The 15525-nt window shown below is 31.7% G+C and overlaps 1 protein-coding gene and 1 non-coding gene across 3 annotated transcripts; both read right to left on the bottom strand.

The window, feature by feature from the left end:
- Positions 1-3395: 3395 nt before the first annotated feature.
- On the bottom strand, positions 3396-10193 carry LOC109796381 (uncharacterized). Of its 2 annotated transcripts, none has more exons than XM_083059262.1 (4): positions 9794-10193; positions 7481-9178; positions 6375-6558; positions 3396-5442 (listed from the first exon to the last, which is right to left on the bottom strand). In XM_083059262.1, the coding sequence occupies exons 2-4, from the start codon at positions 9047-9049 to the stop codon at positions 4826-4828; spliced, it is 2370 nt and encodes a 789-aa protein (XP_082915388.1). In that variant the 5' UTR covers positions 9050-9178; positions 9794-10193; the 3' UTR covers positions 3396-4825. The 2 variants fall into 2 exon arrangements, with proteins under 2 accessions (XP_082915388.1, XP_029127013.2); XM_029271180.2 differs by lacking the exon at positions 9794-10193 and adding an exon at positions 9395-9770.
- LOC114915887 (small nucleolar RNA R16) lies at positions 3621-3702 on the bottom strand. Its single transcript, XR_003804076.1, has one exon. It is a non-coding gene; the product is annotated as a small nucleolar RNA R16 (small nucleolar RNA).
- Positions 10194-15525: the final 5332 nt, after the last annotated feature.

Genomic DNA, 15525 nt, shown 5'->3' with positions numbered 1-15525 from the left:
TCATCTTTGAAATTGTGTAAAGAAGAAAAAACTAAACATCTATTCAAAGAGAAGAATCACGTTTTTTTGAAGAAAATACGTGTGTTAACTTGATGCAACGCGCATCCAAACACCCTGTCAATAAATTATATATATATATATATATATATATATATATATATATATATATATAAAGTAATAAATAGATTACTAATTATTTATGAAATTAAATCTGATCTATTATTTATTTTATTTATAATGAATGAATTAGATAAATTTATAATAAATGAATGGAATGAATAATAAATAAATTGATTTATTTGTGACTTCTAATTGACACTTAACTGCTTCATCAATCAGAATTAAATATTGGAATTTTTTAAGTTTGTACTATCTACATCCGTTGCTGTAAAAGGAATATAATAATATAATACATTTTAAAAGTTATAATATACAATTATATTATAATAAAACATGTAAAATTATTATTAAAATTAACATCAAACACAATTAAATTAAAAATGAGTATCAATGTTTGAAAAGTTAGATTCTTTCTTCTAGTTATCATAATATTTACATCTGTTTTGATAAAAAAAATGCTTAATATATATATATATATATATATATATATATATATATATATATATATATATATATATATATATATTTATATTTATATATATTTAATGTTACAAGGAGTATTTTAAGTGTTCCACATGAATATGTCATGCTTCCTTGGTCTCTGTGATGCACCTTCATTTTTCTTCAGTGGTGAACTGAGGATAGATTTGAGTAATCAATTTAATTAAATACTTATTTAATAAATAAAATAAAAATAGTTTATATAAAGGTTATAAACAATATGCTCGTAAGTTGTTGTAAACCCTTGGTATTAAGTTGAATTCATATACATTAAAAAAAGTAAAATTATATAGTTTAGTCATACTTATATGACAAGCCTAAATGAGCTCTTTAAAAGTTTTTCTAAACGTATTCTGGTATTCATACTGTGATAGTAGATAACAAGGAAGATATTAAAGAAGATTACAAGCGCTACCAATTTAGATTCTGGGAAGTGTGTGGTAATGGCAAAGTATATGGATCGTATATAGCATGGGTAAAGAGGCCTAGCCCATTATAGGATGGTTGGAATATCATGTTGTACATGGGATTCGAAGTGAAGGCCTTCATCCATACCTTGGCCTTTGGAGCTAAAGGTTGCTACACCAAAACTGCTATACAGACAAACCTGCTTTTTTTAAGAAGAAAATGAAAAAAAATAATTAAAAAATAGAACAAGTAGGGATAAAGTTGATAAGAGGCAAAAAAAAAAAAAAAGTCAAACAAATTTATTCTTGTATTATAAATTAGAATACAAGAGTTAGTGAGACTTTTTAATTTTTAATATTTTTTCGAGTAGAGATTAATATTTATTTCTTACATTTGTAATTAGTTGAAAATTTTCTTTTTTAATTTGTTTTGGTATATAAACTAAGGTAGTTCTTTCAAGAGTATATAAACTAAGGTAGTTCTTTCAAGAGTATCAAGTGAATATTGAGTTAACTCACCTATCTTTGCTTAGCCTCCTCATTATATAATATTGGGTTATATCTTTAAATTCTATTAAATCATATTTATCTTTATTTTTAGCTTTATTATCTTATATTTTGGTATGACTATTTATTATTCTCATTATGTTTCATTGATATTCTTGATGATAAGTATATTGTTTCACATTTTCTTAGGTCGAATCCATAAGTTAGGTAGAACACAAATTTATCGTAAAGTGACCATTATTCAGTCGTCAACCCATAATTGATTAGTCTAATATAAATCGACAATGGCTAAATCGTTTTTAATCCTATCAAAATACAATAATACATTATTTTATAATTTCTTGGGCCAAATCCTCAAACTATGAAGAACATGAGTTCATCATGAATTAATCAATATTAAACAAATCAACCTATAAAATCAATCCATTATAGATTAACAAAGATTAAACTGACCATAGGCCTAATAAGATACACAGCCCTTCGACTTAAGTATTATGACACAAAAAAATAACCAAATAGTAACATGAATGAAAAATGATTAGATTGACTACAAACCTAGTAGGAAACACAATCCTTTTTAATAATTAGTCCAACATTATTTTTGAATAAAAATTCCAAATTAATTCAAACCCTAATAATTTATCTTTAACATTTTCATTAAAAAGTTAATTACCTATACACTATCAGTGTAAAATTTTTTTTACACTAACAACCAATTATATCTTTTAATTATGTTTACACTGTTAAAAGTAAATGTGTTTATATTAACATGACATAATTAAAAAATATAATTAGTTGTCAGTATAAAAATATTTTACACTGACAATGTATAAGTAATTAACTCTTCATTAAATACCTAAACCACAATTTGAAATTATATACTTTTGAATAAAAATTCAAAATTAATTCAAAACCTATTAATTCTCAATACTCTTTCAAAATTGACATAAAAAAAATATAACAATAATTTTTTTATATTAAATATTATCTAATATTAATTTTTGATTAAAACATTTTTAAAAAATTACAAAAACTAAAAAAAAAATTAAATTTTAAAAGATTTATCCTAAACTTTTTTCCTTATGCATTAGTAAAATTATTTATTTTAAATTTAAAGAACTAAAAATATATTTAAATATATTTATTTTTATAAAATTTAATCTTCAATTTCAATATATATACATATATATATATATATATCTATATAACCAATGTTATTCAAACTAAATTTTAGAATTTTAAATTAATTTATTCAAATAAAATATTTAAAAATATAAAAAATAAGAATAAAATACTTTAGATGACAAAAATTTTAAAAATTTTCTTCTACACACACCATAAGAAAATAAAATAAAATTTAAATAAACTTTACATAACCTTCTCCCAGATTCATTCTTCTAATAATCTTTCAATTACTTCTGTATTCCTTCCTAAATTATCTCCCACCAAACACTCCATTAACTTTCTTTTCTTTTGGTGTCGATTGACTTTTCACCTCCAATCCGATGGAATGTGTTTAGGAAGATTTATAAAGCAAGCGAAAGATTTTTATTTTTTACATCTATTTTTCATACATAATATTGGCTTATAATATATACAGGTTATCAAGAATCCTGTCATTTTCATATACGAATGGGATTCTGATATGGCCTTTAGCACTTATCTTTAAAGCTTAACACTTTTATACCCGCATTTTAGCATCAAATGACATACAACGTGCAACGAATAAAATCCTACCTCCACACTGAAAAGCCTAAATCTAAAAGGTGCAGAAAAAACTGAATGAAAATTTGCTCAGAGCCGTTCAATTAATAATGAAAATTGATAAATAAATAAAATAAAATAAAATATTTAAAAAAATAAAAAAAAAAGATATGTGCATTCTGATCAGAGAGAGCATACAAACTCATCGTGAAATCTCATATTTGCAGACGTATGTAATCAACTCATCATATCAGAATACATACAACAACAAAAAGGGGCAAATCATTTTATCAAAACCTGAAAATTCTTCAAAATAAATGTAAAATAAAATAAACAGTCTAGTGAAACAACAGAATGAAACGCGTTGTGATTCAGAAAGAAAACGGCATCAGATAATAAGCGGAGTTGAAGTCCACACAGTAAATTCGGTGTGTAGGATAAGATTTTTTCATCATTTGCCGAAACAGAGAACGAAGAATGTACAAGATGGATATGACAAAAAAGAAGCACACGAATTTAACTATAAAAAAAATAGTTAAACGGCGTAACTCGTGGCGCACACGATATATAGCTCAAAACCCTAATCAGAGACGGTGGTGTAATGAAGAAGACGCTGCTATGCTTCGTATTTATACCACTAAATGGTCAGAGAAGTTTTTATCATTTTTAGGTTCTCTAGAATGTTCGAAGCCCACAAGTGAAGTAACGTCTCGTAACTAGTTGGGCTTTAGGGCCTAATTGCATTTAGTCCGAATGACAATGTACCCAATCTAGTGCTCTTCAGTTGAATTGAACTTGAGTTTTGGCCCAAAAAATAGTTTTACCATTTTTCAATCTAATAATTGGCTCAACAATTGAGATTAGATATATAACAAGTACTAACAACAAAGAAGTGTGCACAATAGCAAAAAGCTACGAAGCAAAACAAAAATGAATACTAGAGTTTGAATGTTGACGAGCCAAAACTTGGGTGGTTCTCAATAAGCCTTCGAAATTATCTTTTGGATACCACAAAGATAGGGAAGTTGATGAGACCATCGATAAAGTGCCAATGTTCATTTTGGAGATAATTAATCCTGTTTTTGTTGCGAATCAATTTTGTTTATGGTTTCGACATAGTTGACCTCGAAGTATGACTTATTGAATTTAGTTTCTCATCTTAGTAACATAAAAATCTTAATTTTACTGGAAACAAACTAAACAAAATCATTGTTCTCATTTGGATTTGAACCATTTTATTTTCATTTGGTATATGGCGATGTTCACAGAGGTAAAAGTAAAACCAACTCAAGAATACGCTCCTATTTAAGTCGGTAAGAAATAACGAGTCATCTAGTTTTTACTTTTTACAATTCATAGCAGTCGAGGCCCAACATTTATGTAGACAGTATTTCATCGTATTAAATGCAACATTGAAAGTCACCATAGCGAATTTTCTTCCATTCTCTGTCGAATGATTGGCATCTTCATTTTTGTCTGAAGCAAAAATGACTGATTCTTTTATTCGTCTTGTGAAATAGTCATTTTTACTACTTGATTTATGTATTAGGCAACATCCCAGAGCAATATGTTCAGGTGCAAAATACCTATGTAACGGCTATCTCTGCCACTAGATCATCTAGCAACAAGCTCTCAACTTCCCTACCTATTCCATCAATGTCATCTCTTAAGTTCAACCACTGCAATTCGCTCACCAGCACCTTCCCCAATTCGGTATTCTTTGCTATTCCTTGGCTCCCCAGCATCCTGAACAAACAGTCTTGGAGCCCATTTATAATTAATTTCGAACAAACATTTGCGGTTGTAGTAGGGCTTACCCATGGCTGTGCACTCATGAATTGCTCGTATATATTGATAATTCCTGTATTTATACAATCAAAAAGCAATCTCCTTTCGGACCTTGGACAACTAGTCCAATCAGAGTACCTCTTTTCAAGTTCATCAAACACTGAAAGACTAAGAGGGCATTCCCGAGAATGCCAAACTTTCAAAAATGCATACGGCTCAGCTCTATCAATACCAGATTTGGACAAGACAGCAATCATGTAGGAAGTCTCCCAGCTATCTCCAGTCTTACGTAATCCATTGTCTTCTGAAATTCCAGTAGATGCTTCCCCTTCATCTTCATCACTTTGAATTAGCATGGGTCCTTCCACAAATTCTTCAGATTCCAGCTTCAGCAACTGGAGTTGCATTCGAAGCCCTGAATACAAGAAACGTGCATGAACCAAGGAATCATAAAAGGAAAAAAAATAATAACAAAAAATATATATAATAAAAAAGGTTAAAGCCTCAGAGACAAATATGTTCTGGAGGATGCCAATCAATCATTAATCATTTCTTCTGTTAAGCTCAACAAGGTAACTGACAAAAGCTTCACAACAAAACATGATTGCCAGTGTGACGAACAAATTCATTCATGTTGTTCATTGATCATTTCTAACTTATATGACATTTTAATTCACATCATGTATAATATGAAATAAGGCAATCATGATGTTAGATCAGATTCTCGCCCATGATCTATTATTTAATAGCAGCTACGTGTCCGAATGCATCAAGAATATCGATAAACCATCAAATCCAATTCTAATTCACTGAAATTATAAGTTCATTAGAAGTTACAAGGACGTCAATACCATCACATGAAAGAAAAAAAATGATCACATGAAAATCTTTTATTTATTTTTATAAAACATGCCATGCTAAATAACAAGTTCACTTAAACTAAAATGAAATTAGGATATGCAGGCAACTGCATTTGGTCTAAAGGTTATCCGTTGTATGAATCTAAATAGATAAAAAGATACTATTGTCAAGTACAAATGCAAATCACTAAGGCAAAACACAAAAAAATATTCAGTTAATTGTTCAATCTGTCATGGTACTGTGAATTAGTATGTACTAGTACTAATCTTATTTTCTTCTTCTTGATTACATTATAAATAAAATGTCTGTACTACTGAACAATCGTATTCAACTATTTCTGTCATTGGTATGGAAAATGTGAGCGAACACCTGGCAACTTGGATCAAGGAATTAAAAAGAAATAAATTAGGAACTATACAAAATATGGACAAAGGAGACTAAACACTGCATTATAGAGTGATCCAAATAAAGGTTTCATGCAGTTACCTTGTATGTCAGCACTCAGAGTTTCAAAACATTCTGAACAAGATGACAGATCATCAGTAAATGAAGGTTCTAGTACTGAGACTGGACTGGGTTGATCCGCATCTTTACAGAATGAGGATTCAAGTCCTGATATAGGTGTTTGCAAAGGGACAGAATTTTTACCGGAAGACCCATCTGATAACTCCTGAAATATTTCAACATGTCAAGTAAGAGGAATAAACATACTTAAGGGACTTGCAAAGTTTGTTTACCAGTTACAGGCTAGTTAATTGGACTTGCTGATACAAAAAAACCGTATCGTGCAAAGATTTATAGTTTCTAGGTAAATTTAAATGTATTAAAAACCTTTATACATTTCATTTAAGCATCAATAGTGTATGAAGAACAATGAAAATATACAAAAATATATATTTTATTCTATATAAATGGTGGATACAAGAACTAACATCAAAGAGATATGAAAGGAATTTTCCATATATACACACAATGAAAGATTAACCAAATTAGAAGGGTTTATACATTAATTTAAAATAGCAGGCACAAAAGCTGTTTATTGACTTCCACCAAATTATGAAGACATTTTATGTGATCCCATCCTGTTTTCAGCTATGTATACGCTCAGTTTCATGTTAATTACAACAAGAGGTTTTCAGTTAATGAGATTTTGATAAGAACCATTAGAGAAACACACTAAAAAAACTAGCTGTTGTAGTTGGAGAGCCCAATACCTTATAAATCCCACACTAGAACCCCATACTTTCAATTTGGGACTCAAGTCCCATTACTTGCAATTGGATCCTAACAGATTTGTCCAATTTTATTAATAATCTGTGACAAGTGAATTAGTTGGTTACTTGGTTTAATGTGATACACTATCAAATATCAACTTAAGATGAGCCAGATCATTGATTTCCTGTTTATGGTGAGTGGATCTGTTCAGTAAAATAAAGATGGTTATGGCATTTTTTATATGTAATAGGCATATAGTCAGAATACTAATGAAAATGCTAAAACCTTAACTAACTGCAATAAATTGTCTTTGTCCACATTCAACAACATTAGTATCATCTTTGAATAAAATAAAAGAACTAACGATCAGGAAGCACCTTAATAGAGGATTCATGGCTTTCCATATTTGATGAATGAGAACGCCAAGACTTCTTGTGACCAGATTTTGAGCTTCTGGTATTCATGCACTGTTTCTGATCAAGACATTTCACTACTTTTCTCCTTTCCCGTTTACAGGCCTCATTTGGCATCATAAATTGATCATCACAGAGAGCTTCATGGCGCAAAATTGTTCTGGGACTTCCAAAGGCCGTAGATGATGCAGGAAGAGACTTAGATCTTCGTAAACTTCCGATACATCCATCCTTCCAACCATCCCTACTGCTAATACCCAATGGTTCAACCCTCCCAGTAGATTTAACATTGCTAGCAAGTTTGTCACGTAAACCTTCCCCACAAGAGATACTGTGAAAATTAGCTGTTTTCATTTCCTTGTCAGGGAAAGCAAGCATTTCAGCAAGTGTACCGCTCCTGGAGATGGAATGGCCCTGTTGAGAGTTGAGAGACATTTTCCACCTCTCCGATAATCTCTTCTTTGCCTCCCTATTCACAGATGATTCACCAAAATGGGAAGATGGGCTGAAAGTTTTACTCATGTCAAATGACTTTCCTAAAGTTGTAGGTGTTACCTCTGATTCCTCAGGAGATTCATTCCCAGAAAAACGACATGAGCTATCATCCCAAGTATATCCTCTAAATCTAGAAGATGAAAATATCATGGAGCCATTATTCAAACTATTTTTCATTTGGCTCGTGATTTCCTTTGCAATTTCTCTTGATTCCGATGAATTTTGCCTTGAATGCCAAGTATTATCAGGAAATTTTTTCCTCTGATTCAGTTCAGTGCCCCTATATTTGATATCTGAAAATTCAGCATGTTGTCCACACTCAGATAGGACAGTATTTGAAGAACAAATTGATGAACCAATTTTGGTAGCATTCTGCACTTTTCCAAGATTAGGTTTCAGGACAACAATCCTTGTTGGGACTGCATGGGGCGCATTTCTTCCCTTAAAGGGAAACTTTGATGATTTTGGGGAACTATGTGTAACATGTCTTCTGGCAAAATGACATGAATAATCATCATAATGCTTCTGATGAGATCTGTTGTAATTCAACCCTTTCATCGCCATATCAGATGATTTTGTACCTTCAATGTGACGAAAATGTGATTGGGGAGGAGCAGCATGCAGATCATCTAGGTACCTTTTAAACAAAGAATCCGGCCGCTTAAAGTATTCTTGCAGAAGATCACTGTTAGAGTCTAGAATCTCAAGTGTATCATGGGAATCCTGAGAAGACTGTAAATCCTGATAAGTTGCACAGCGCTTGGCATCCACGAATTTCTGTTCTATAAACGACATTTCAGCATCCGTGATCTTCAACTCTACAGACCCTTGCGATGAACGCCGACAACTCTGTACCTTTTGGATATCTGAGATCCCAAACACATCCTTAAACTGTTGCTGATGCTTTGAGCTTCTCCTAGATGATTGACCGCCATACAATGTACCACTGCTTCGTGTTTTCGCGGTCCCTGTTGTCCCTTTTAGATTGTTTAGTGACACAGCCTTATGATGCTTATTAGCAGGCCCATCAAGACCCATTAATCTGCCTATGACACCGGGAGCTCTTCTTTTGCGTTCAGTTTCCCGGGACAGTTCTTCAGCTAATAACTTCTTCACGGGAGTTCCAAACGATTGTTTTGAAGATCTCCACCCCAGTTGAAATGAGTTCTGCAAAAATCAGTGCATTTATTCATGACCGTCAGTTTCCCTGTTTCTTCTTTATTAGATAACGGACTACCACACATGTGTATAACGTATACGTAATGCAATGTAATTCGTGAATATAATTTCAGTCTATGATTCATAAATGCAGCAAAGTAAACCGTGGCCAAGTGCATACATAGACGGAAGCAGAAAAGAGAAAAGAATAAAATAAAAGCTCACTGAATCTTCATGTGCAACTCGATCACCGCAAGAACTAGAATCAGAAGTAAAACTCCGAAGTTTTCTATGTCTATAAACCTGCTTGCTCGCTGAATAGAATTCAAAGACAAGGGTGGAAGATTCAAGAGCGGGTATAAGTGTGGGTTTAATTACTAAAATTGTTTAGAATTAGTAGTAGTTGAAAAAGAATGAGAAGAAGAACCTCGTGCTAAATTACGCATGATCAAAGGCGAAGCAGCGTAAATCACACGACATCATAACCAAAGAAATTCATGATGGAACTAGAAACAACATTATTATACGTATAGCACTAAGCAAAAGCTAGAAAGCAGTTCAAAAGCAGTTCAAAACCCTAAACAACATTATTATACGTATACTGGGAAGGATTTGATCCACCACCTTGAGGTCTTTGCATTTGAAAACACAAAATTGCAGCTGAGGTGAATGTGATTCCTAAGCGCAATGTATGATAGTGATGAAAGAATAACGGGAAGTGAGAATATGGGGAAAGGTTCAAAGCAGAATCCACGAAACCCTAGGATGCATCGCTGAGAAAACCAAAATTAGAACAACAAAAAAATGAAGGCACGTTGCAATGTGATGGTATGGTATGGTGCTACTGATACAACTTCACACCGGAGTGTGATACTCCATTCCGTCCATCATATGTGACACGTGGCAACACCACGTCGTACCACGTTGGTAACGAAAGAGAGTGGACAATTGATTTGACGGTATTTGTTATACTTCCTCTGCTCGGGAAATTTTGAGTGTTCCACTCGTTGGATACAGAGATAAAACACAAAAATAGCAAGAGGTGTAACAAATGTGTCTCTATTTTGTTTACATTTAATTCTCAGGTATTATTATATTTCCATAATTCAATGATAAAATCTTTATATCAAAAATAAAAATATTTAAAAATTTAATTACGGAAATAAAGATTTTACTTTTTTTATGGCGTGCTTAAAATTGGTTGAAAATTGCTTGTTAATGTATTCTTCTTGCTTTTGGGTACATGTTACTGCATTCATGTACTTAGATAGTTTAAGAAATGATATGTTGAACATGAAATGTACTACAATCACACTCCGCATTAACTTGTAGTGCAACAGATATTGATTCACGTATTTAACTATTTAAATATGCTATATGAATGTTTGAGGTTGAAACCTCCGTTCCTATTTATAAGGCATCAGAATAATCGCTTGATTTTTTATATAAAATTCAATTTATACTGTTTTATATATTGATTACTTTATATTAACATATCCCTAATTAAAATGTATTATCTTAATTTGATAAAACATATTAATTATAAACTCTTTAAAGATGATGCATTTTAATTGATTAAAAGAAAGATGAATATTAATTAAAAGAGATAAAATAATATAATACATGTATATTAATTGATTATAGTTTTAGAAAAAAAAATGTATAAATAAGACAAAATTATTATTATAAGTTAAATTAACTATTTTTTTAATTTTGGTGAATTAATTAATTATATCTTATATATAAAAGAGGATGTAGCATTTTTTTTCTCCTAAGTGGTTGTCCATTAAGATTTAGTTTTTTAAAAAAGAATTAGAATAAATATTGTGACCCTAAAATATAGATTAAAAAATTGTTAAATTTGACAACTTTGCCTAGCACTCCAAAACCCGATCAATTTGTTTCCATGCTGCGAAAGTTATGTCTTAGTATGTTGTTACCCTTAATTATTTACTTGTAAATGTCTTAGCTATGCAAATGTTCTTTAGAATATAGCTTTTTTCATTTTCTTTTTTCACTTTCAAGCTTGTAAATTTTGCACCGAAAAAAAAGTGTAGCAGCCATAATTTGATTTTATTAGTGCTGTGCAGGTGTCACATTAAATTTTCTTACTTTCTATTTCAACTTGAAATTAAATTATAAAATAAAAATAAAAACCGAAAAAGGTACGCTCTTACACAACCTCGACCATATTGAACAGTTGATAGCCCCACAGGTACTATATTATGATGAGGTGCTTACAAAGCAAACCATAATACTTGTAAAATTTAGTAAGACAGACAAACCATTTTACTGGACCATAGGGCAACTCATAAGAGACATTGCCTCGGTCAAAGACAAGTCATAATTGTACTCATCAGTATACATAAATTGCTAAATTTAGAGATAAAGCTTATGTGCACGAATCTATGGCTTACAAGTGTTATTGACCTTAATAGTTTCACACTACTGTCTAGTGTCTATATGTGTGTATTGTGTAATGTTGGAAGAACAAAAAACTACTCGGAGATAGGAAACTTTAGATGTACTAATCGAAGATATTAGAATTGTACTCAGTCAAGTCAAAAAGGCAAACGAGTTCGACAAAAATTGCATGACCCTAAACATTTATTCTTTAACTTTTCCTCTTCAATGTTTATAAGAGTGATTGCGGAGTTGCTAAAATATTTTGATCACACATCACCTTTTATATTGGGGGAAAAACATTTATGTAATTTTTTATAATAAATTAAGTTTTTGAGATAATTAAATAATCAATAATTTATTATTAGTCGCAATATGAGGACATAGTAACTCATTATTTTGATGAATAATTTCTTCGAACAGAAGAAGATTATGTAAACAATTACTTAGAATCTCACTTATCAAATTTCATATCTCACTTATCATATTTCACTGTGTCTTCCACATTGAAATCTGACAAAGTTGCCATAATATATCTAACTCATGCATAATATCATAAAAATGGATACAAATTTTTAGCTGCTACTTAGTATCAGCAATAGGTCTGAAAAAATATTTAAAAATATGAAATTTAAATATTTGACAACATATTACCCTTTTATTGACTATACAATTTATTAATAAGAATTGTAATTTCACTTCAACATTAAATGTAATAAATAGTTTTTCAATGTCAACATTATCTTGATATACCTACTTGGTCATGACACCAATAGTACTGCAATTAAACTTGCTCATGAGAAACCAAAGACTCGTACACATTTGAGCTGGCTCAATTAGGAGGGACACCATAGAGCCCTGATAACCATCTTAAATACGCTCCTTAAAACATAAATTCAAGAGCCGTAGAAGTATGGTGCTACCTATAGAAACAAAGTTTAGTTGATCCATACGGATTTAATTCCATATGCCTAAACTCACTGTAGAAAGTACCTCTAGCCCCCATTCCATATTCTATCTCTATGGGAAGTGTGCCGGGCTTGAATCCATTTTCATGGGCAACTTTATCTCTTGTCACATAATTTTATCCATTACTTTTATATGAAGTCACTACGACTTTGCCATTTATCTACCCAGCATTGCCAGCTGTTCATAGAAACCTTCTAGGGAGGGTAGGAGGTTTAGGTGCTTCAAATTCAAATTATTGCAGATGCAATAAAAAAAGGTATTTGCGTAAAACCTTTTCCAAGTTAAATTATATAAAGTGTTAATTATTAATGAAATAATTAAACATCGGACCAATAAGTTGGCCAAACCTACAACTCAAGTCAGGTCAAGATGGGCCAAAATCCTTTTAGACTTAGGGATGACAGAGTATGTTGAGCCCGAAAAGCCGGCCCCGCGGGGCAGGATAGAAGGTCCAATCTGCCAACCTGACAGAGTGATTTGGCCCATCAAACCTCATTTTTTTATATACAGATGTGTAATTTATTTTAAACTTAAATACTACATATTAATATATATATATATATATGATTGTTACATGTCTAAACTAATCTCAACATTAGGAAGAAAACATTTTAGCTAAGGCCACAATATATTCCATATATATATATATAAAATGATTGTTACATGTCTAAATTAATCTCAACATTAGTAAGAAAACATTTTAGTTAAGGCCACAATATCTTCCACCAGAGGTAATCTTGTTCATTTTTGACAGGCTAGTCCACCAACCTACTCTTAAGCAAGATGGAACGTGATTATCACCCACCATCACCAGGTGGGCCACCACAGTCCACCCCATCACATTTTTTGCGGGCTGGTATCACGCTGGGCAAAGATGGGACAGGCCAGCCCATTTTACCACCCCTATTGAGGCTTAAATTTTCCCAAAGTAAACCACAAGTTTGGACACATTATTCGGACTACCTGGGCCTGACCCATCAAATTATACCCACTTTAACAGGCATAATAATAAATATAAACTAGGGCAAAAGATCCCAGGTATAGGCACAAACAGAAACACGCCAATTAAGAAAATAAATGCAGTAGTCTAGATCTACAGACTCATGCAAAATTAGAAGCCTTACATGCAAATAACGTCCAGTTAAAACAGGTCTAAAGTCACAAGTTCCAAGAAAGTTGAGAGATCATTTTATACTTTCATGGTAGCTGTGAAACTATCACAACACCCTATTACACTAACATATAATACATGCAAAGATCTAAAGGCTAACCACGTAATTATTCACTTCCCTTGTGTTTGGTAAAGAAGAAAGAAATAGATGAAAAATAAAATGGAGAGAAATAAAAAGTGAAGAGGAATAAATAAGAAATGAAATAAAAATTTGATTATTTGGTTAAAGAAAAATAGGTAAAAAATGTGTAAGAAATAAGGTATATATAAAAGAGAGGAGAGAGAAATAAATAAGTAAAAATAAACAAGAAGGTAGGATCCCCACCTTTTAATTTATCTCCACTCTATTTGTTTTTAACCAAACATCCTATTTTATTTTCACTCTCTTTATCCTATTTCTTACCCATTTATTCTCTACCTTCATTTTTTTTCTTCTTTTTCCAGTAGAGGGGAAAGGTTTGCACAGTCAATTCGATCCAAATTTATAGAAGTGCTAATCGTAAAATTCTGAAAATCCCTGAGCAGTACTCTGCCCCGCTCCCCAAAATTCTAATCATCTAAACGTAGGAATGAGCTCTTGTCATCATTTTGAAAAGATCTCCAAATAACCACAACTGCCACCCTTTTACTGACCAAGTGTACTAGTGATTTCAGCGAGAACTAATTAATATAAGCTGATTAAACACACCAGTGAGACCAGTAACAATCAGATATATTTACAAATATCAATGAATGTGCCATCTTGCATACCAGTCATCGTTACAAAAAAGATAGGTTAACTGTGCACAAAAAGAACCCACCCCTGCTACATAAACAAAACTCAGTTGGCTAACTCAAATTTCTGACACACCAACGCAACAAGGAACACGGGGCACATTTAGACCATTCTATGATGCGTCGAACATCTAAAACTCAGCATAAAAAACAATGCTCTAAAAGGTTTACAGCAACTACCATTGCAATAAACATCATCTGAGTATAATATGAAAAAAAGCAAAATGATTATACTCATACTCCAAAATATTAGGACTGAAATTAAATAATACCCAATGAAATTCCATAAGAAACCTTTGACCTCACCACAAAAAAGACAGGTTCAAATCCATCATCCATAGCTTAGCGAACAAAGCCACATTAGAGTGCCACACTAGAAAGTGCAAAATTTGATGTAATCCCATACAGAATGGTATTAAATAAGATTCTCCAACAACAAAATGCTACATCTTAACGATAGAAAAACAGTAAATCCTTCCATTCCAAATATGTCATTCTTTTGTCCAACAATACCACCCACAATGTTCAAAAGATATATAAAATCTGTTTAGATACAAGCTTAGAAATTTTTTTGAAAGCCTCTCTACTGAAAATAAAAAGATTTGACTAATAGAGAAGTTTTCAAAACCTCTTATAAGCCTGTATTCAAACAGGCTCATAGTCTCCTTCAACATAAATACCATTTTCAAAACCTAGACAGTTGATATGGAAAGTGTTCTATTTCATATTATTATGATCATCCTATATTACTGTTACGACTAAACTATCCTATCCACTATCTAGGCTCTGCCTGTCTGCCACCTCTCAAAACATAAGAAGAACATCCACAGCAGAGGCGCAAAAAACATTACCGAGGCTACAATCCAAATGAAACACAATTCATTTACATTTACTACAGACCTCGGCAATGTGCATTTCCACATATTCCTGAGGTGAAATTTCAACTCCAATTAGATAACAGCACCAACAGTACCTATGTTAGTATGTCACTGTACCTAAGCTTTGTCTAAAAAAATAAAACAAATGCACCAATTTAATA

Source organism: Cajanus cajan, chromosome 6, assembly GCF_000230855.2.
Source record: "Cajanus cajan strain Asha chromosome 6, NIPB_CcT2T_4, whole genome shotgun sequence".
In the NCBI taxonomy this organism is placed as follows: Eukaryota; Viridiplantae; Streptophyta; class Magnoliopsida; order Fabales; family Fabaceae; genus Cajanus; species Cajanus cajan.
The sequence above is the reverse complement of the archived record's forward strand: the minus strand, read 5'-3'. Positions and strand labels throughout refer to the sequence as shown.

Bases quoted from the DNA above. Each gene is read 5' to 3' on its own strand.
- LOC109796381 (XM_083059262.1), bottom strand. From the start codon at position 9,049: ATGGGTCTTGATGGGCCTGCTAATAAGCATCATAAGGCTGTGTCACTA. The intron at 6,559-7,480 runs GTGCTTCCTGAT...GAAATATTTCAG, and splicing joins GCCATGAATCCTCTATTAAG to GAGTTATCAGATGGGTCTTC. The intron at 5,443-6,374 runs GTAACTGCATGA...TCTTGTATTCAG, and splicing joins TCTGAGTGCTGACATACAAG to GGCTTCGAATGCAACTCCAG.